The sequence below is a fragment of the Pongo abelii genome, chromosome 3 (assembly GCF_028885655.2).
Source record: "Pongo abelii isolate AG06213 chromosome 3, NHGRI_mPonAbe1-v2.0_pri, whole genome shotgun sequence".
Classification (NCBI taxonomy): Eukaryota; Metazoa; Chordata; class Mammalia; order Primates; family Hominidae; genus Pongo; species Pongo abelii.
In genome coordinates, this window is record NC_071988.2 from 108,730,190 (window position 1) to 108,748,657 (window position 18,468).

The window sequence follows — 18,468 nt, forward strand, 5'->3', positions numbered from 1 at the left end:
TCCACAGGGTACATTTTGGCATGTCTGGAGACATTCTTTGTTGCCACAATTCAGGCATGCCACTGTCATCTATCTAATGGGTAGAGGCCAGGGAAGCTACTGAACACTTTACAATTCATAAGAAAGCCTTGTGCATTGAAACCAAGAATTATTTAGCCCAAATGTGAGTAGCCTCAACTAAGGTTGAGACCTGGCCTATACTTATATTATATTGGAGATGGTATAATTGGTTCTTTAAGTTTGAACCTTGGATAAATTTATGGCAAAAAAATAGTACTTGGTTATATCTTTCTGCATGCAGGTTTGCTGTGACATGTATATGGAGCTGTTAAATATTGACATAGGTGCTTTAGATCAGGCCTCATGCTGGGCTGCAGTGCAGGAATCTGTTTTCAGATTGAATGTCTATATTTGAATATCCAGCTTGTTCAGAGGGGGCCAGACCAATGCTATGTAAATCAATACAGTACTGATGCAGTTTTGAAAGGCAGTTTTAATATTTACAGTGGAATCTAGATTATTTTACCTACTGGGATATTTGTATTATGCAAGAATTAAGAATCTTTGAGACAGTGAACAACACTTCTTAACATTGTTCTCAAATAGTTTGGTTGCTGAGAAATTTTATTTCATATGAGACAACCTAGTGAGCTCTCTCTTTTTTTTTTTTTTGCTTGTTTTCTCCAGGACAGAATGTTCATGTTCCTCAATTACAGGGTTCATATTTGCCCCAACAATGCTAGAAACATACACTTTGTCCCTTGATTTTGTTGTTGTTGTTGTTTTGTTTTGTTTGTTTTTGAGACTGAGTCTCGCTCTATCGCCCAGGCTGGAGTGCAGTGGTACAATCTCAGCTCACTGCAACCTCCGCCTCCCGGGTTCAAGTGATTCTTGTGCCTCAGCCTCCTGAGTAGCTGGGATTACAGGTGCCTGCCGCCACGCCTGGCTAATTTTTGTATTTTTAATAGAGATGGGGTTTCACCATGTTGGCCAGGCTGGTCTCGAACTCCTGACCTCAAGTGATTCACCCACCTCGGCCTCCCAAAGTAGTGGGATTACAGGCGTGAGCCACTGCACCTGGCCTCCCTTGATTTTTTTCCTTAAGTTTTAGAGACTTTTTGTTTGTATGTCTTTATGACATCACTGGCTTCATTTCAACAGATTTTCATAACAAGTAAAAATGTTTAATTTGCTTTGATCACATTTTAGATAAGTTTCCTACTGATATGAATGAAGGCATCTTAAATGTATCATTAATTTGTCTTTCACTCACATTTTAGGATGAGATGCTTTCAGTAAAATTTTCTCAACTAAGATAAAATCATCCATAACATTTAGAATCTTATTAAAATAAGACATTTTCTAAATTTTGGTCTGCTTTTTTTTCTTTCATTAATGTCCCTCTTGAGAGCCATCTGCCTACCAGTTTTAGAAATGTAATTATCTTTATTCAGGTGAGAATAATTATCTTTGTGCAAAGGGTCAACACTAAGCCATCATTTCTCTGAAGATCATAAAATGAGGAAGTTACGGAAATTATGCCCATTAATCTACTGTTTGTTTAGGCTAACTGTAGTAATCTGACAAGTAGAGGTTTGGGAATATAATCTCTTCAAATACATACTCTTTTCTTTTCCTTCCTGGTGGGGTTCATTAGTTCATTGTCAAGGGTTCTATTCATCTGTACTGCCAAACTGATAACACAGTATTAGGTATTCTTAAAAGACATATAAACCTCTCCTTGAGGTTCCAAAACCCCTATCCAAATACACAAACCCCAAACTCATATTTCATGCAGAGCCTTGGCATGTTTTGGATTATAAAATCTCTTGCTTCATCACTCCATACCAATCCTCCTTGTAGTACCAAAGAGAGTCCCGATCTCTATAGTCTGGTTCTCAATCTTTCTTTTATTTTCTCTTAATTCTTCTTCCTCTGTTTATTCCAAACTCTTCCTGCCTAAAAGTTGTCTCTTTTGTTTTCAAATATTTTCAGATCTCTCCCATTATAAAAATATTCAACAAAATCATCCTGTCTTCCATATTTTACTGTCAAATTAGTCTACAGTGATTACCTCCGTTTTCTGGCTTCCTCTTTCCTTAAGAAAACAGAAATCTCTTGTCCTTTTACCTCTTTTACTCTCTACCTGGTGCAAAGTGCTATGACAGCTGCATATAAGGAGCAACAGGAGTTCACAAGAAGGGCAAATTACCCATTCCTGAGAATGCAAGTGGGAGTTGAGCTATAAATGGGGCCCTGAGGATGACAGGAGTAAGCCAGTGATGGAGATAAGAGTGTTCCATATATAGAAAACCATGTATGCCAACACTAGGAGGTGAGGAATCATGGTGAGGTCAAGGAATAAGAAGTTCTGGCTGGGCACGGTGGCTCAGGCCTGTAATCCCAGCACTTTGGGAGGCTGAGGCAGGTGGATCACTTGAGGCCAGGAGTTCGAGACCAGCCTGGGCAATGTGGTGGAACCCCGTCTCTACTAAAATACAAAAATTAGCCAGGCCTGGTGGTATGTGCCTGTAGTCCCAGCTACTCAGGAGGTTGAAGCACAAGAATCACTTGAATCTGGGAGTTGGAGGTTGCAGTGAGCTGAGATTGTGTCACTGCACTCCAGCCTGACAGAGTGAGACCCTGTCTCAAAAAAACAAAAACAAAAAACAACAAAAATAAAAAAGAAGTTCTGTCTTGGAAGCAGGGTGTGGGGTAGAGAGAAGTTAGATAACTTAGCAGAGGCTCAATCACTCAGAGCATAGGATCAGTAAGGGCTAGTGAAAGGTGTTGAGCAGGGAACCCATACCATCAGATTCACACCCCAGAAATGCTGCAGTTTGGAGAATGCATTGAAGGGAGGACAAGAATAGATGGAGGGAGACCAGTTAGGAAGCTTTTCATTAATCTAGACCAGGCTGGGCGCAGTGGCTCACGCCTGTGATGTCAGCAATTTGAAAGGCCAAGGTGGGTGGATCTCTTGAGCTCAGGAGCTCGAGACCAGCCTGGGAAACATAGCGAGACCCCCATCTTTACAAAAAATACAAAAAGTAGTTGAGCATGGTGGCACGTGCCTATAGTCCCAGCTACTTAGGAGGCTGAGGTGGGAGGATAGCTTGAGCCTAGAAAGTGGAGGTGGCAGTCAGCTGAGATTGCGCCACTGCACTCTAGGCCTGGGCCTAGGAGTGAGACCCTGTCTCAAAATCATCATCATCATCATCATCCTGTAGCCCGGAAGTCACAGTGGCCTGAATGAGGGTGGTGGCAAACGAGACATTAAGGAAACAGAATAATATGATATATAGGCCTTTATTTATTAAATATACAGAAAACACTTGGTTTGTTTCAGAGACTATTCCAGGTATTGGGGTAATACCAGTGAACAAAATAGATGAAAACAAATTTGTTCCCTTGGGAAACTAACACCCTAGAGGCAATGTAGACAATAAAGAAGATAAATAAACAAAATGTATGGAATGCTCCACAGTGATAAGTGCCAAGGAAAAAAATAGAGAATAGAGGGAGAAATGGAATCTTGTTGGGTATGGCTGTGTGGAGTAGGGTTGCAGTTTTATGTATAGAGTAAGAAGACCTCAAAAGAAAGACCTAAGCAAAAAGACTTAAAAGAAAGAAGGAGCTAGCTATGTAGATATCTGGAGGAAGAGCATCTAGAGAGAGTGAACAGTATTATACTAAGGCCTTGAAATAGAAACATGCCTGGTGGGTTGAGGGAGCATCAAGGGGACCTATGTAGCTGGAGAGAATTGAATGAGGGTGAGGGTAGTGCGACAGTTAGTTTTATGGGTCAACATGACTAGGCTATAGTCCCCAGTTATCCAATCAAACACGAATCTAGGTGTTGTTGTGAAGGTATTGTAGATGTGGTTAACATCTACATTCAGTAGTATTTAAGTAAAGGAAATTATTCTTTATAATGTGGATGGGCCTTAACCAATTAGTTGGAAGGTTGTGAAAGCAAAACTGAGGTTTCCCTGAGTAAAAAGAGGTTCTGCTTCAACATTGTACCATCAGTTCCCACCTAAGAGTTTACAGCTTTCTAGGCTACCCTACAGATCTCAGACCTGCTAGCCTCCCACAATCACTTAAGCCAATTCCTCAGTTTCTTGAAGTACATCTCTCTCTCTCCGTGTGTGTGTGTGTGTGCTGTGTGTATATATAAATGTATGCATACACAATCTCCTACTGTTTCTCTGGAGAACCCTGATTTATACAGGTAGTAAAGTAGTGGGTAATTGTAGGGACAAAAGCCTGGATTACATATGGTCTTGTAAAGTCATGGTAAGGACTTTAGCTTTAAGTTTTAGATGAGAAATTAATGGAGGATTTTGAGCCTGAAGCATGACACGATCTCATATTTTTTTTTAACTTTTATTTTTAGGTTCAAGAGTACATGTGCAGGATTGTTATATAGGTAAATTGCATATCATGGGGGTTTGGTATACAGATTATTTTGCCACCCAGGTAATAAGCATAATACCCAATAGGTAGTTTTTCGATCCTCACCCTCCTACCACCCTCCACCCTCAAGTAGGCCCCTGTGTCTGTTTTTCCCTTCTTTGTATCTATACGTACTTGATGTTTAGCTCCTACATATAAGTGAGAACATGTGGTATTTGGTTTTCTGTTCCTATGTTAGTTTGCTTAGGCTAATGGCCTCCAGCTCCATCCATGGTTTTGTTTTTTGTTTGGTTTTTTTGAGATGGAGTCTCCCTCTGTTGCTCAGGCTGTCTAAGTGCAGTGGCTTGATCTTGGATCACTGCACTCCGCCTCCTGGGATCAAGCGATTCTCCTGCCTCAGTTTCTTGAGTAGCTGGGATTACAGGTGCTCGCCACCATGCCTGGCTAATTTTTGTATTTTTAGTAGAGATGGGATTTCACCATGTTGACCAGGCTGGTCTCGAACTCCTGACCTTGTGATTTGCCTGCCTCGGCCTCCCAAAGTGCTGGGATTACAGATGTGAGCCACCGTGCCTGTCCTCCATATGAGTTTTAAAATAGTTTTTTTTTTTTTTCTAATTTTGTGAAGAATGTCATTGGTAGTTCGATAGGAATAGCATTAAGTCTATAAATTGCTTTGGGCAGTATGGCCATTTTAACAATATTGATTTCTTTCCACTCATGAACATGGAATATTTTTCCATTTGTTTGTGTCATTTCTGATTTCTTTGAGCAGTGTTTGTAATTCTCATTGCAGAGAACTTTCACTTTCCTAGTTAGTTTTATTCTTAGGTATTTTATTCTTTTCACAGCTATTGTGAATGGGATTGCTTCTTGATTTGGCTCTCAGCTTGGATGTTGTTTATATATATGAATGCCACTGACTTTTGTACATTGATTTTGTATCCTGAAGCATTGCTAAAGTTGTTTATTAGATTGTATTAGTCCATTTTCATACTGCTATAAAGAACCACCCAAGACTGGGCAATTTATAAAGAAAAAAGGTTTAGTTGACTCACAGTTCATCATGGCTGGGGAGGCCTGGGGAAACTTACAATCATGGTAGAAGGCAAAGGGGAAGCAAGGCACCTTCTTCACAAGGCAGCAGGAAGGAGAAGTGCCCAGAGAAGGGGGAAGTACCACTTATAAAATCATCAGATCTCGTGAGAACTCACTATCATAACAGCATGGGAGAAACTGCCCCCATTATTCAGTTACCTCCACCTGGTCTCTCCCTTGAGACATGGGGATTACAATTCAACATGAGATTTGGGTGGGGACACGAAGCCTAACCATATCACAGATCAAGGAGCTTTTGGGCAGAGATTATGGGATTTTCCTAGATATAGAATTGTATCTCACCTACAAACAGGCGGAGTTTGACTTCCTCTTTTCCTATATGGATGCCTTTTATTTCCTTCTCTTGCCTGGTTGCTCTGGCTAGGATTTCCAGTACTGTGTTGAATAGTTGTGAAAGAGGGCATCCTTGTTTTGTGCCAGTTTTCAAGGGGAATGCTTCCAGCTTTTGCCCATTCAGTATCATATTGGCTGTGGGTTTTTCATAGATGGCTCTATTATTTTGAAGTATGTTCCTTCAATGCCTAGTGTGTTGACAGTTTTTAACATGAAGAGATGTTGAATTTTATCAAAAGCCTTTTCTGCATTTATTGAGATAATCATGTGGTTTTTGTTTTTAGTTCTGTTTCTGTGATGAATCATATTTATTGATTTGCGTATGTTGAACCAACCTTGTATCCCAGGTATAAAGCCTACTTGATTGTGGTGGATTAGGTTTTTGATGTGCTGCTGAGTTCAGTTTGCTAGTATTTTGTTGAGGATTTTTACATCTATGTTCATTAAGGGTATTGACCTAAAGTTTTCATTTTTGTGGTGTCTCTGCCAGGTTTTGGTATCAGGGTGATGCTGGCCTCATTGAATGAGTTAGGGAGGAGTCCCCCCTCCTCAATTTTTTGGAATAGTTTCAGTAGGAATGGTACTAGCTTTTAATACATCTGGCAAAATTTGGCTGTGATTCTGTCTGGTCCCGGGCTTCTTCTTGTTGTTAGATTTTTATTACTGATTCAGTTTTGGAACTCCTTATTGGTCTGGTCAGGGATTCAATTTCTTCCTGGTTCAATCTTGGGAGGTTGTATTTCCAGGAGTTTATCCATTTTTTCTAGGTTTTATAACTTCTGTACATAGGAGTATTCATAGTAGTCTCTGAGGGTTTTTTGTTATTTCTGTGTGGTTAGTGGTTACCCTTTGTCATCGCTGATTGTGTTTATTTGGATCTTCTCTTTTTTCATTAGTCTAGCTTTGAGGTCTATCTATCTCATTTATTCTTTCAAAGAACCAATTCTTGGATTCTCTGATCTTTTGTGTGTGTGTTTTTTTTTTTTTGCATCTCCATTTCCTTCCTTTCAGCTCTGATTTTGGTTATTTCTTTTATTCTGCTAGCTTTGGGGTTGGTTTGCCCTCATTTCTCTACTTCCTCTACATGTGATGTTAGGTGGTTAATTTGAGATCTTTCTAACTTTTTGATTGGGCATTTTGCACCATAAGCTTCCCTCTTGACATTGCTTTAGCTGTGTCTTGACATTGCTTTAGCTGAGATTCTGGTATTTTGTATCTTTGTTCTCATTAGTTTCAAAGTATTTCTTGATTTCTGCTTTAATTTGATTGTTTACCAAATAGTCATTCAGGAGCAGTTTGTTCAATTTTCATGTAATGGTATGATTTTGAACAATTTTCTTAGTATTGATTTCTATACAAATTGTGCTGTGGTTCAAGAATATCCTTGGTATGATTTCGGGTTTTTAAAATTTGCTGAGGATTGTTTTATGTCCAATTATGTGGTTGATTTTAGAGTATCTGCCATGTGCAAATAAGAATGTATATTCTGTTGTTCATGGGTGGAGAGTTCTGTAGGTATCTCTGAGGCCCATATGGTCAGTGTTGAGTTCAGGTCCTGAAAAATCTGTTAGTTTTCTGCCTCAATGATGTGTCTAATATTGTCAGTTGGGTATTGACGTCTCCCACTATTATGTTGTGGTTATCTAAGTCTTTTCATAGGTCTCTAAAAACTTGTTTAATGAATCTGCATGTGCTCCTGTGTTGGGAGCATATTTAGGATAGTTAGGTCTTCTTATTTCCATTACATAATGCCATTCTTTGTCTTTTTTGGTCTTTGTTTGTTTAAAGTGTTTTGTCTGAAATTAGAAGAGCAACCCCTGATTTTTTTTTTTTTTTTTTCCATTTGCTTGGTAGATTTTTCTCCATCCCTTTACTTTGAGCCTATGGGTGTCACTGCTTGTGGGAAAGGTCTCTTGAAGACACTGTGTTATTGAGTTTTGCTTCTTTATCCAACTTCCCACTCCAGGTCTTTCAATTAGGGTATTTAGCCCATTTACATTCAAGTTTAATATTGATATGTGTGGATTTGATCCTGTCATTTTGTTGTTAACTGGTTATTTTGCGGACTTGCTTGTGCAGTTGCTTTGTAGTGTCAATGGTCTATGTACTTAAGTGTGATTTTGTAGTGGATGGTAATGATCTATCTTTTCCATATTTAGCACTCCCTTTAGGAGCTCTTATAAGGCAGGCCTGGTGGTAATAAATTCCCTTATCATTTGCTTGTCTGAAAAAGATCTTAATTCTCCTTCACTTATGAAACATAATTGGCTGGGTATAAAATTACTCATTGAAATTTATTTTATTTAAGAATGCTGAATATAGGCCCCCAATATTTTCTGGCTTGTAGGTTTTCTGCTGAAAGGTCCATTGTTAGCCTGATGAGTTTCCCTTTGTAGGTGACCTGCCCCTTCTCTCTAGCTGCCTGGAAAGTTTTTCTTTCATTTCAACCTTTGAGAATAGGATGATTATGTGTCTTGGGGATAGTTACTCAGTCAGACAAAAATAAAGAAAAAGATTAGGCTGGGCATGGTGGCTCACACCTGTAATCTCAGCACTTTGGGAGGATGAGGCAAGAGGATCACCTGAACCTAGGAGTTCAAGACCAGCCTGGGCCAGGCGTGGTGGCTCATGCCTGTAATCCCAGCATTTTGGGAGGTGGAGGCAGGTGGATCACAAGGTCAAGGGATAGGGACCATCCTGGCCAACATGGTGAAACTCTGTCTCTACTAAAAATACAAAATTAGCTGGGCTTGGTGGCACACACCTGTAGTCCCAGCTACTCAGGAGGCTGAGGCAGAAGAATCCCTTCAACCTGGGAGGTGGAGATTGCAGTGAGCTGAGATTGTGCCACTGCACTCCAGCCTGATGACAGAGTGAGATGCCGTCTCAAAAAATAAATAAAAATAAATAAATAAATAAATAAATAAATAAAAGAGCAGCCTGGGCAAGATGGTGAGACCTCATTTCAATAATAAAAAAAAAATTAGCCAGGCATGGTGTTGTGCACCTGTAGTTCCAGCTATCAATGAATCCCCTGGTTCAGGACCACAGAATATCATACTAGTTGACAATGAGAAATCATTCCCCATTTACCTGAAAACAACCTAAAGTTCTTTGACTGTACTATGTCTCTCAGAATTAGCTCTATTGATGACCGAGATGAATTTTCCCACCAAACTGCTGAGAAGTGTAGGATAAACTTCATTCAAATAACATTGACAAGCTTTCAGACTTTGAGACACAGGGCTAATTGCCTAATGTTGGTAAGTTAGAGCAAGCTGCTTCTTCTTCTTCTTTCTTCTCTTCTTCTTCTTCTTCTTCTTTTCTTCTTCTTCTCCTCCTCCTCCTCCTCCTCTTCTTCTTCTCCTTCTTCTCCTTCTTCTCCTTCTCCTCCTCCTCCTCCTCCTCTTCTTCTTCTTCTTCTTCTCCTCCTCTTCTTCTTCTTCTCCTTCTTTTCTTCTTCTTCTTCTTCTCCTTCTCCTTCTTCTTCTTCTTCTCCTTCTTCTTCTTCTTCCTCTTCCTCCTTCTCCTCCTCCTCTCCTTCTTCTTCTTCTTCCTCTTCCTCCTTCTCCTCCTCCTCACCTTCTTCTTCTTCTTTTCTTCTTCCTCTTCCTCCTTCTCCTCCTCTTCTTCTTCCTCTTCTTCTTTTCTTCTTCCTCTTCCTCCTTCTCCTCCTCCTCTCCTTCTTCTTCTTTTCTTCTTCCTCTTCCTCCTTCTCCTCCTCCTCTCCTTCTTCTTCTTTTCTTCTTCCTCTTCCTCCTTCTCCTCTGCCTCCTCCTTCTCCTCCTCTTCTTCTTCTTCTTCCATCAAAATTCAAAGTCCCCATGATACTATAATCATTCATCTTTTATCCAGAGTATGGGCTATAGACTCCAAGATTCCTCTGGGTTTCTGCTACTACTGCTGTGTTCACAGCTAGTTCAATGCCTTCTAACAATGCCTTCTGCACAGGACTGCTGAGGGACTAAGTGGAAAACTGTGCCTGCCACATGGTTAACAATCAGTAAATGGGGCATACTACCATTTGCCCGCATAACATCAAAGGAAGTAATGCTTATTTCTCATAATGGTTAATGCTAAAGTTCATCCAAATGTTAATTTATGACAAGTGTTTTAGGAGCCAAAATATGTTTATTAGGAAAAGTTGTCAGTATATTTGGGTCTCGATTATCTTACTAAAGTTTGTTAAAGGCTTTCTCCTAGTCTACTTCACTGGCAGGTGGCTAGCAGTCTGGAACAAGTATAATTTAAACAAAAGAATAAACAATTAAATCTATTTCAAAGTGAGTTAGAAGCTGAGTGTAACAGGCTCTCCACTTTCTAGTGTCATTTCTGTTACCAGGATAGGTGTTTTAATCTATAAATTCCATGGATATTCAACCCTAGAGTGCTAGTAGAGTATAGCTGATGTATGGAGAGGAATCTAAGTTATATTATTCAAATATAATGTTTGGGAGACAAGAATTTTTGACCCATATGTATTTACACTAACTAAATGCAAACTGTAGTCCAACAGCAATGCTATTTTGATTCTCTGAATTAGAAGAAGGTAATTGATGGGAAAGAGGGAGAAATTTACCATAGAAATGATGCTTTCTGAAAAATTACCTTATATGTTATAGAATCTGTAACGTAACCTTCCTTAAACATATTATCAAATGATCCTTATAATTTGTGATGGCACTGATTATATTACTTAACTTGTTGAATGGGCTAATTGATGTAAGTTAAGTGTTTAGGACAATAACTGACATATGTTGAATAAATATTAGTCACTGCTTAAAATCTGGATCAAAATCTTTCTCCAAAAATTTTCTGAACCTAAACGTAGCTCATTTGCTACATTTAACAGGATGTTAAAGGATTCTGCCTTATGTGTTTTCTGAATATGAACTTTCTGATAGAAGGATTAAAGTTCTCCATGTGTATGTGTTTGACATAGCGTTTTATTTATTTATTTATTTATTTTTGAGATGGAATCTTGCTCTGTTGCCCAGACTGGAGTGCAGTGGCACAATCTTGGCTCACTGCAACCTCTGCCTCTGGGGTTCAAATGATTCTCCTGGCCCAACCTCTTGAGTAGCTGGGATTACAAGCGCCCGCCACCACACCCAGCTAAATTTTTGTTTTTTTTTTTGAGATGGAGTCTCCCTCTGTCTCTGGGCTGGAGTGCAGTGGCACCATTTCGGCTCGCTGCAACCTCAACCTCCTAGGTTCAAGTGATTCTCCTGCCTCAGCCTCCCGAGTAGCTGGGACTACAGGTGCCCGCCACCACACCTAGCTAATGTTTGTGGATTTTTAGTAGAAATGGGGTTTCACCATGTTGGCCAGGATGCTACTGCTCCAAAGAAGTGCTTCTCAAATTTTAATATGCATACGAATCATCCGCCTGCCTCGGCCTCTCAAAGTGCTGGGACTATAGGCATGAGCCACCGTGCCTGGCCTACGCCCAGCTAATTTTTGTATTTTTAGTATAGATGGGGTTTCACCATGTTGGCCAGGCTGGTCTCGAACTCCTGACCTCGTGATCCACCCACCTCGACCTCTCAAAGTGCTGGGATTGCAGGCGTGAGCCACTGCGCCCAGCCGTGTTTGATATAGCCTTGAAAATATTTTTCTTTAGTAGAAGAAACCTAACAAACCTACTAAATTTTTAAATTTATTTATTTAACCTTTCAGTTTAAATTCCTCACATGTGAATGGAAAAATTAACATCTATCCCTCAGTGTTCTTTTGTGGAACCAATGTGTTACTATATTACAGATCTGATCTTGTAGTCCCATCTCAGTGAGCCTCACATCCAAGAAATTTCCAGACAGTTTTTAAAAAAAGATTGCACAATTTATTTTCCTTTAATTTGAAGATTAAGTCATGTTCTGTTTAAGACAAAAAGATGGAAACACCAAAAGTTTAAGTGTGATCCATTTATTATTGCTGCCATTTGTGGGTACATTCTCTCAATTCTCCTTAAATCCCAATGATGCTTTTATACTTGCAACACATGTATCCACCTCTAGCTTCCCTGTGCGGAAATGTTTGGCATTGGAATGTGAGGTATCTCTCAGGAAACGGAGTGGCAATGGGTAGGACAAAACCTTCCCATTGAGAGCTCATGATATTCATTGTGAAATACCACTAGATATAGTCCTTCATTGTATTTAGAGAGCTTGAAGTTTCTGATTTTATGTAGAACAGAAAAAGAAACACAAATTATACAAAATTTAAGTGCAATCAAAAATAAAAATATATGTTAAATAAACAGTTATGGTACAAATTTTGCAAAGCCTTCAGGTGAGTCACAAATAATCTTGGAAATTATTTTGATAAAGTCATTTTGTTTCTTTTTCTTCATTTTCCTTAAAGTCACCTCTAAAGGTATTTCTCTGTTTATATCATATGTAATCAGCTTTTAGCTAAAGAACAAGTGGTAGTAAATGAAGACTGCCAAAGCCTCAAAAATGATATCGAAGAAATGGGGATAATTAGAAAAAACAGAAGTTCAAACATTAAAATTCTGACACTATTAGATGACATCAATCTAAACCTGGTAAATCAGTTTTCAGAAAACTAGGTGCTTATTGCGCTTTCATTTTATATCCAATAACTGCATCAAACTTAACACTGATTTTTTGTTTTAAAACTGCCAGGAAACGCTCAGGAAGGATCCTAAAAGAAAGATATATGAAAATAATTAGAAAATTAATATTAAGTGTATTTGTAGAATACCCTCTTTAGAAATACTTTGTTATCATGTATCGTCATGTTCATGTTAAATAAGATTAAGCATCTTAAATCTGAGTCACTACTATATATTCTTTCCCATTAAATCTATTTCCTTTTCAAATGGAAAAGAAGGCTTAGCCTTCTTTAGAGTAGAATAATCTGAAGAAGTCAGTTTTTGAAACAGAAGATCTGAGGCAGGAGGTATAAGAACTGAATAGTTGAGATACTAAAGACTTTAAAAAAGAAACCCGACATTAAAAAGGAAATGAGAATAGGAACTAATTTTGTACTTTATAATGCAGAATATTATTAAAATGTTCCACTAAGAGACTGGGGAAGTAGAACTGCTAAATAAAAATGCAGACAACGCATTTGGTTTTGAGCATAATGCTGAACCAATTATTTAACCTTTCAGTTTAAATTCCTCACATGTAAATGGAAAAATTAACATCTATCCCTCAGTGTTCTTTTGTGGAATCAATGTGTTACTATATTAAATAAAATGTCTTGGCCGGGCGCCGTGGCTCACGCCTGTAATCCCAGCACTTTGGGAGGCAGAGGCGGGTGTTTCACGAGGTCAGGAGACCGAGATCATCCTGGCTAACATGGTGAAAACCCGTCTCTACTAAAAATACAAAAAATTAGCCGGGCATGGTGGCGGGTGCCTGTAGTCCCAGCTACTCAGGAGGCTAAGGCAGGAGAATTGCTTGAACCTGGGAGGCGGAGGTTGCAGTGAGCCGAGATCATGCCATTGCACTCCAGCCTGGGCGACAGAGCGAGACTCCGTCCCCCACAGCCTCCCCCAAAAAATGTCTTGAACAGTGACGGACACTAGCAGGTCTCATCTTTTTTCTCCAGACACTACACTTAGAATATTTAGGGACTTGTCACATTCCAGTGGGTCTGGGAGAAAACAAAACAGAATATGTAAATCAGCATAATAACATACAGAAATCTGCCTAGATGGCATGAAAAGAGGGTTTGGAAATATGACACCAATGTGACCTCATAACAAGAATTAGGGCAATGATAATAATAACAGTAGTAGTTATAATAACAGTGGCATATAACATTTATTGAGTACTTACAGTGTACTGAGTACTTTTTATTTTATTTATTTATTTTTGAGGTAGGGTCTTGCTCTGTTGCTCAAGATGGAGTGCAGTGGCATGATCATGGCTCACTGTAGCCTCAACTTTCTGAGCTCAAGCAATTCTCCCACTTCAGCCTCCCGAGTAGCTGGTACTACAGGTGTGTTCCAACATGCCTGGCTAATGTTTTTGATTTCTAGTAGAGATAAGGTCTTATTATGTTGCCCAGGCTTGTCTTGAACTCCTGACCTCAAGCAATCCTCCTGCCTCAGCCTCTCAAAGTGCTGGGATTACAGGCTTGAGCCACCACGCCCAGCCCTGAGTACTTTAAGAGCATGATTTTCTTTATTCGTCTCAGCCCTATAAAGTCCAATTGTTTTCTCCATGTTACAGATAAAGAAACTGAACTTCAGATAAGTTAAAAAACTAATCCATGTTCATGTTGCAAACAAGTCACACAAACACAGCTTCATTCGACTCCAGAGCACAAACTTTGGGTCTTTATGTTTAAAGGTCTAGAAACTAGAATTAATTTATTCAGTCAACAAACATTTTGGTGCCTCTAATGTGTCAGTCACTCTTCAAAATGCAGCGCATACGGTGATGAAAAATAGGCAAAATTCCTTCTTTTATAGGGTTATATTCTAAGGGGCTGCAATCACTGAGTGCATACTTATGTAACGTGACAAATACAATGCCAGAAACATCACAGGCTTTAACTCGTTTACTCACCAAAGAGATCCCTGAGCTTTACTACCTAAACCTCCAAGGCATGTTCATCATAGTTTTTAGCAGAAGGGGCAAGAAAGCCTAACATATGTCACGCTTTTAATTTCTTGAGTTTTTTGCTCTTCGCATCAGTAATTCTCAAAATATAATCTCTGGACCACTGTCTGTGGCAGTTGCCTATTAAAATACAGATTTCTGGTCCAACTCAAACATCCATGTTAAAATCTTTAGAAGTGAGATGAAGGGATCTATTTTTAAATAGACTTCCCAAGTGATCCTGATATCCCACTGACTTGGAGAAGCCCAGTCTAGGACAGGCAGTGAGAGGCTTTTTCTCCCAGCTGTCCTAAGGCACCTCTCCCCCTTTCCCCTCTTTATGTGGCCAGCCTCATTGCCACACAACTTTCCCAGATGAGGAATGAAGCAGTGTGTTATGATGAGACATTCGTGAAACTAGTGGTTTGCAATCTTGGCTGGATAACTGAATCACCAAGAAAGTTGTTTTATCTCTCAAAGCCCAGGCCACACTCCAAACCAAGTCAATCAATTTGGGGGAGTTGGTCTTAGGCACCAGCATTTTTTAAACCTCCCAGGTGAATTCCAGTGTGCACCAAAGTTGAGAGCTACTGCTCCAAAGAAGTGCTTCTCAAATTTTAATATGCATACAAATCATCTAGGAGAACTTATTGAAATGTAAATTCTGATTCAAGAGATCAGGAAAGTCTATATTTCTAACAAACTTTCAGGTAATACTGATGCTGCTAGTCCAAGAACCACATTGGAAGAAGCAAGACTCAAGGATTTCTAAAATTATAAAAAAAAATTTAGCAATTCATATACTTCAGTATGATTTTGCACAAAACAAAAGCTCAATGATTATCTGTTGTATCTTTAAATAAATACCTAAAACCTAACTCTGATCTCCTTTAATATCATTGTTCTATGATTCCATTATGTAAAGATGCTTAAAAACTATTCTTCTTCAGAGTCATTCATTTATAAGACAAGACTTGCAGAAATATACAAATTTCTTTCTTTACAAAAAGTAAAAATGTGTGGAAATTACTCAGTTCATTTACCCAGGAGCTGTATCAATCTTGCCTCAATGTTATTGAGCCTGTTATTTTTATTAAGTCAATTCCATTTAACTGTACTTTATCAACTGCCTGATTAAAATGTCAGCAAAAAATGTAATAGATAATTTTTTTTTACCTTTCATTTCTAAGGTTTCTTAACTGTCACTTACCTTTCCAATGTTGTTAAAAAAGCTATAGAAGATGGAATAAAAATCATTTTCTGCTCAGTCAGAATCCCATGCATCAGCCTGTTTACCACTTCCTCAGGTTCCAGAGTGGGTCCCAAACTGAAATCAGAGGCAGTCTTCAGAAACAGAATACTTCACCGAGGCTTCAGCTTTAGTTTGGTGCTAACCAACAGCTTTAGCATGGTACAGATACCATTAACATAACTGATTTGTAGTGTCTAGCCTAATATAGGTGCTCAGAAATGGTAGCTATTGTACCATTGATAATAATAATAACAATCATTCACTTAGTGCTTATTGTGTACCACACACTGTGCTAAACTTTCTATATAGGTTATTCCATTGCAGTTTGACAATAATCTTATGAAGGCAATATTATAATTCCTATTCTACAAATAAGAATTATAGAAGTAACTAAGATTCAAATATAATTGAGCTAGATTAGGTCTGACAACTTTACTTTTAAACTTTAAGCAGTCTCGGGAAAAAAAATCAGATACTATTATACAAGTTTTATTATATACTCAGTCTCCTTAGTGAACAATTCCTAAAGCATCAGAGGAATTAGAATATGACAGGTACGTGCCCACCTTTAGGTCCTTCATCTCCAAATGATATGCTTATATTTACTAGGTCTTTGGTTTTTTTGGTTGTTGTTGGGTTTTGTTTGTTTGTTTGTTTGTTTTTTTGAGGCAGGGTCTCACTCTGTCACCCAGGCTGGAGTGCAGTGGTGAGATCTCGGCTCACTGCAACCTCCACCTACTGAGTTCAAGCAATTTTCCTGCCTCGGCCCCTCAAGTAGCTGGGACTACAGGTGTACGCCACCACTCCAGGCTATTTTCTGTATTTTTAGTAGAGATGGGGTTTCACCATATTGCCCAGGCTGGTCTTGAACTCCTGGACTCAAGTGATCCGCCAGCCTTGGCCTCCCAAAGTGCTGGGATTGCAGGCAGGAGCCACTGCAATTAGGTTTTGGCTTTGTTACTTAGTTCCATGTTACATCTTTGCTGTGTAATCACTCAAGTATATGTACCACAGACTAGCAGGTGGCCCCCAAAAAGTGGGTTTTAGGCTAGGCGTGATGGTTCAGGCCTGTATCCCTGTAATCCCAGCACTTTGGGAGGCTGAGGCGGGTGGAGTGCTTGAGCCCAGGACTTCGAGATCAGCCTAGCCATCATGGCAAAATCCTGTCTCTACAAAGAAATACAAAAGAAAATTAGCCAAGAGTGGTGGTGCACTCCTGTAGGGCTAGCTACTCAGGAGGCTGAGGCTAGAGGATCCCTTGAGCCTGGGAGGCCGAGGCTGCAGTGGGCCATGATTGTTCCACTGCATTCCAGCCTGGACAACAGAGCTAGACCCTGTCTTTAAATAAATAAATAGATAAGTGGCTTAAAAAAATCAGTTACAGAAGCGCACTTAGGGAGGAGCTGCACGAGAGTTAGTACTGAGACTTTTTAACATTTTATTAATGACTTAGAAAAAAATGATACATAATTAAATGTACTCATGAAATTTTCCATGGCACTAAACTATTTGGGTGGCTAACATTTTGGAGAGGCATATTTTTAATGTGTGTGTCTAGTTAAAAGAAGTGAGACACCAGGCGTGGTGCTCAATGCCTGTAATCCCAGCACTTTGGGACCCCGAGGCAAGCAGATCACTTGAGGTCAAGAGCTTGAGACCAGCCTGGCCAACATGATGAAACCCCATCTCTACTAAAAATACAAAATTAGCCAGGCATGGTGGCAGGCACCTGTAATTCCAGCTACTCGGGAGGCTGAGGCAGGAGAATCACTAGAACCGGGGAGACAGAGATTATAGTGACCCAAGATCGTGCCACTGCACCCCAGCCTGGGCGACAAAGTGAAGCTTCGCCTCAAAAAAAAAAAAAAAAAAAAAAGTGAGGCAAAAAGTACTGGATGTGCCAGGCAGAGTGACTCATGCCTGTAATCCTAGCACTTTGGGAGGGTTAGGCGGGAGGATCACTTGAGCCCAGGAGTTGGAAACCAGCCTAGGCAAGATGGTGAGATCTTGTCTCAAAAAAACAAAAACAAAAACAAAAAAAAACTGGATTAAATTCTTTAGAAATAAATAAAGAATAATTCATTCAGAAAAAATATATATTTTGAAGTAAAACTGGGACAACTGGGAAGTATAATATTGTATTTAAAAGTGAGCATGATTATTGGATCCATGAAGGAGAGTAGAGCTTAAAACTACATAAGCTTTAATTCTCAGCACAGTTCATTCATTTATTAAAATATTGTGTTCACCATGGGACCTTGAAGCAATAGTATTACATATGAAAATCTTTGAGATTTGACAGGAGAGGAAATGTAATAATGAAATCGATGGCTTTTGGCCCAGGGAAGCAAAAAATCAGAGGCAATGGAAGCTTGCAGCGTAAACAGGTAGGGGTATCAAGGAGGATGAATCCAGAAACTGAAGGATGCTATGCCTTGAAAAGCATTTAGAGGGAAATTCATTTTGTAGCACATTGCTACCAGACTTTAATATTCTCAAGCTCCATGAAAGCTTACAGACACCTGTGTAAATAGAGCACTCTCTCATCCACACTGTGGCCTTGCTAACCTACCTATCAAGTGGTGCTGCATTCACCAAACTTTTCTAGTGTGCCCGATTTCTTTACCTAAGGTTTTTAGCCCCTGTCAGATAACTTCTCATTGAAATATAATGACTGTTCAATATCATAATTTTAAAAGCCAAAAGAAAAGGCTTTCAGAAAAAACTCAATTTCTTAGCAAAATAATATCTTAATCATTAAAATGT

General features: G+C 39.3%; 1 protein-coding gene across 1 annotated transcript in view; it reads right to left on the reverse strand.

The window, feature by feature from the left end:
• Window positions 1-11,690: 11,690 nt before the first annotated feature.
• HSD17B11 (hydroxysteroid 17-beta dehydrogenase 11) overlaps window positions 11,691-18,468 on the reverse strand; it is a 50,213-nt gene continuing 43,435 nt past the window's right edge. Inside the window, 2 exon segments of the mRNA NM_001134219.1 lie at window positions 11,691-12,537; window positions 15,661-15,777. Coding sequence (NP_001127691.1) covers window positions 12,447-12,537; window positions 15,661-15,777 — 208 coding nt within the window. The 3' untranslated portion in view covers window positions 11,691-12,446.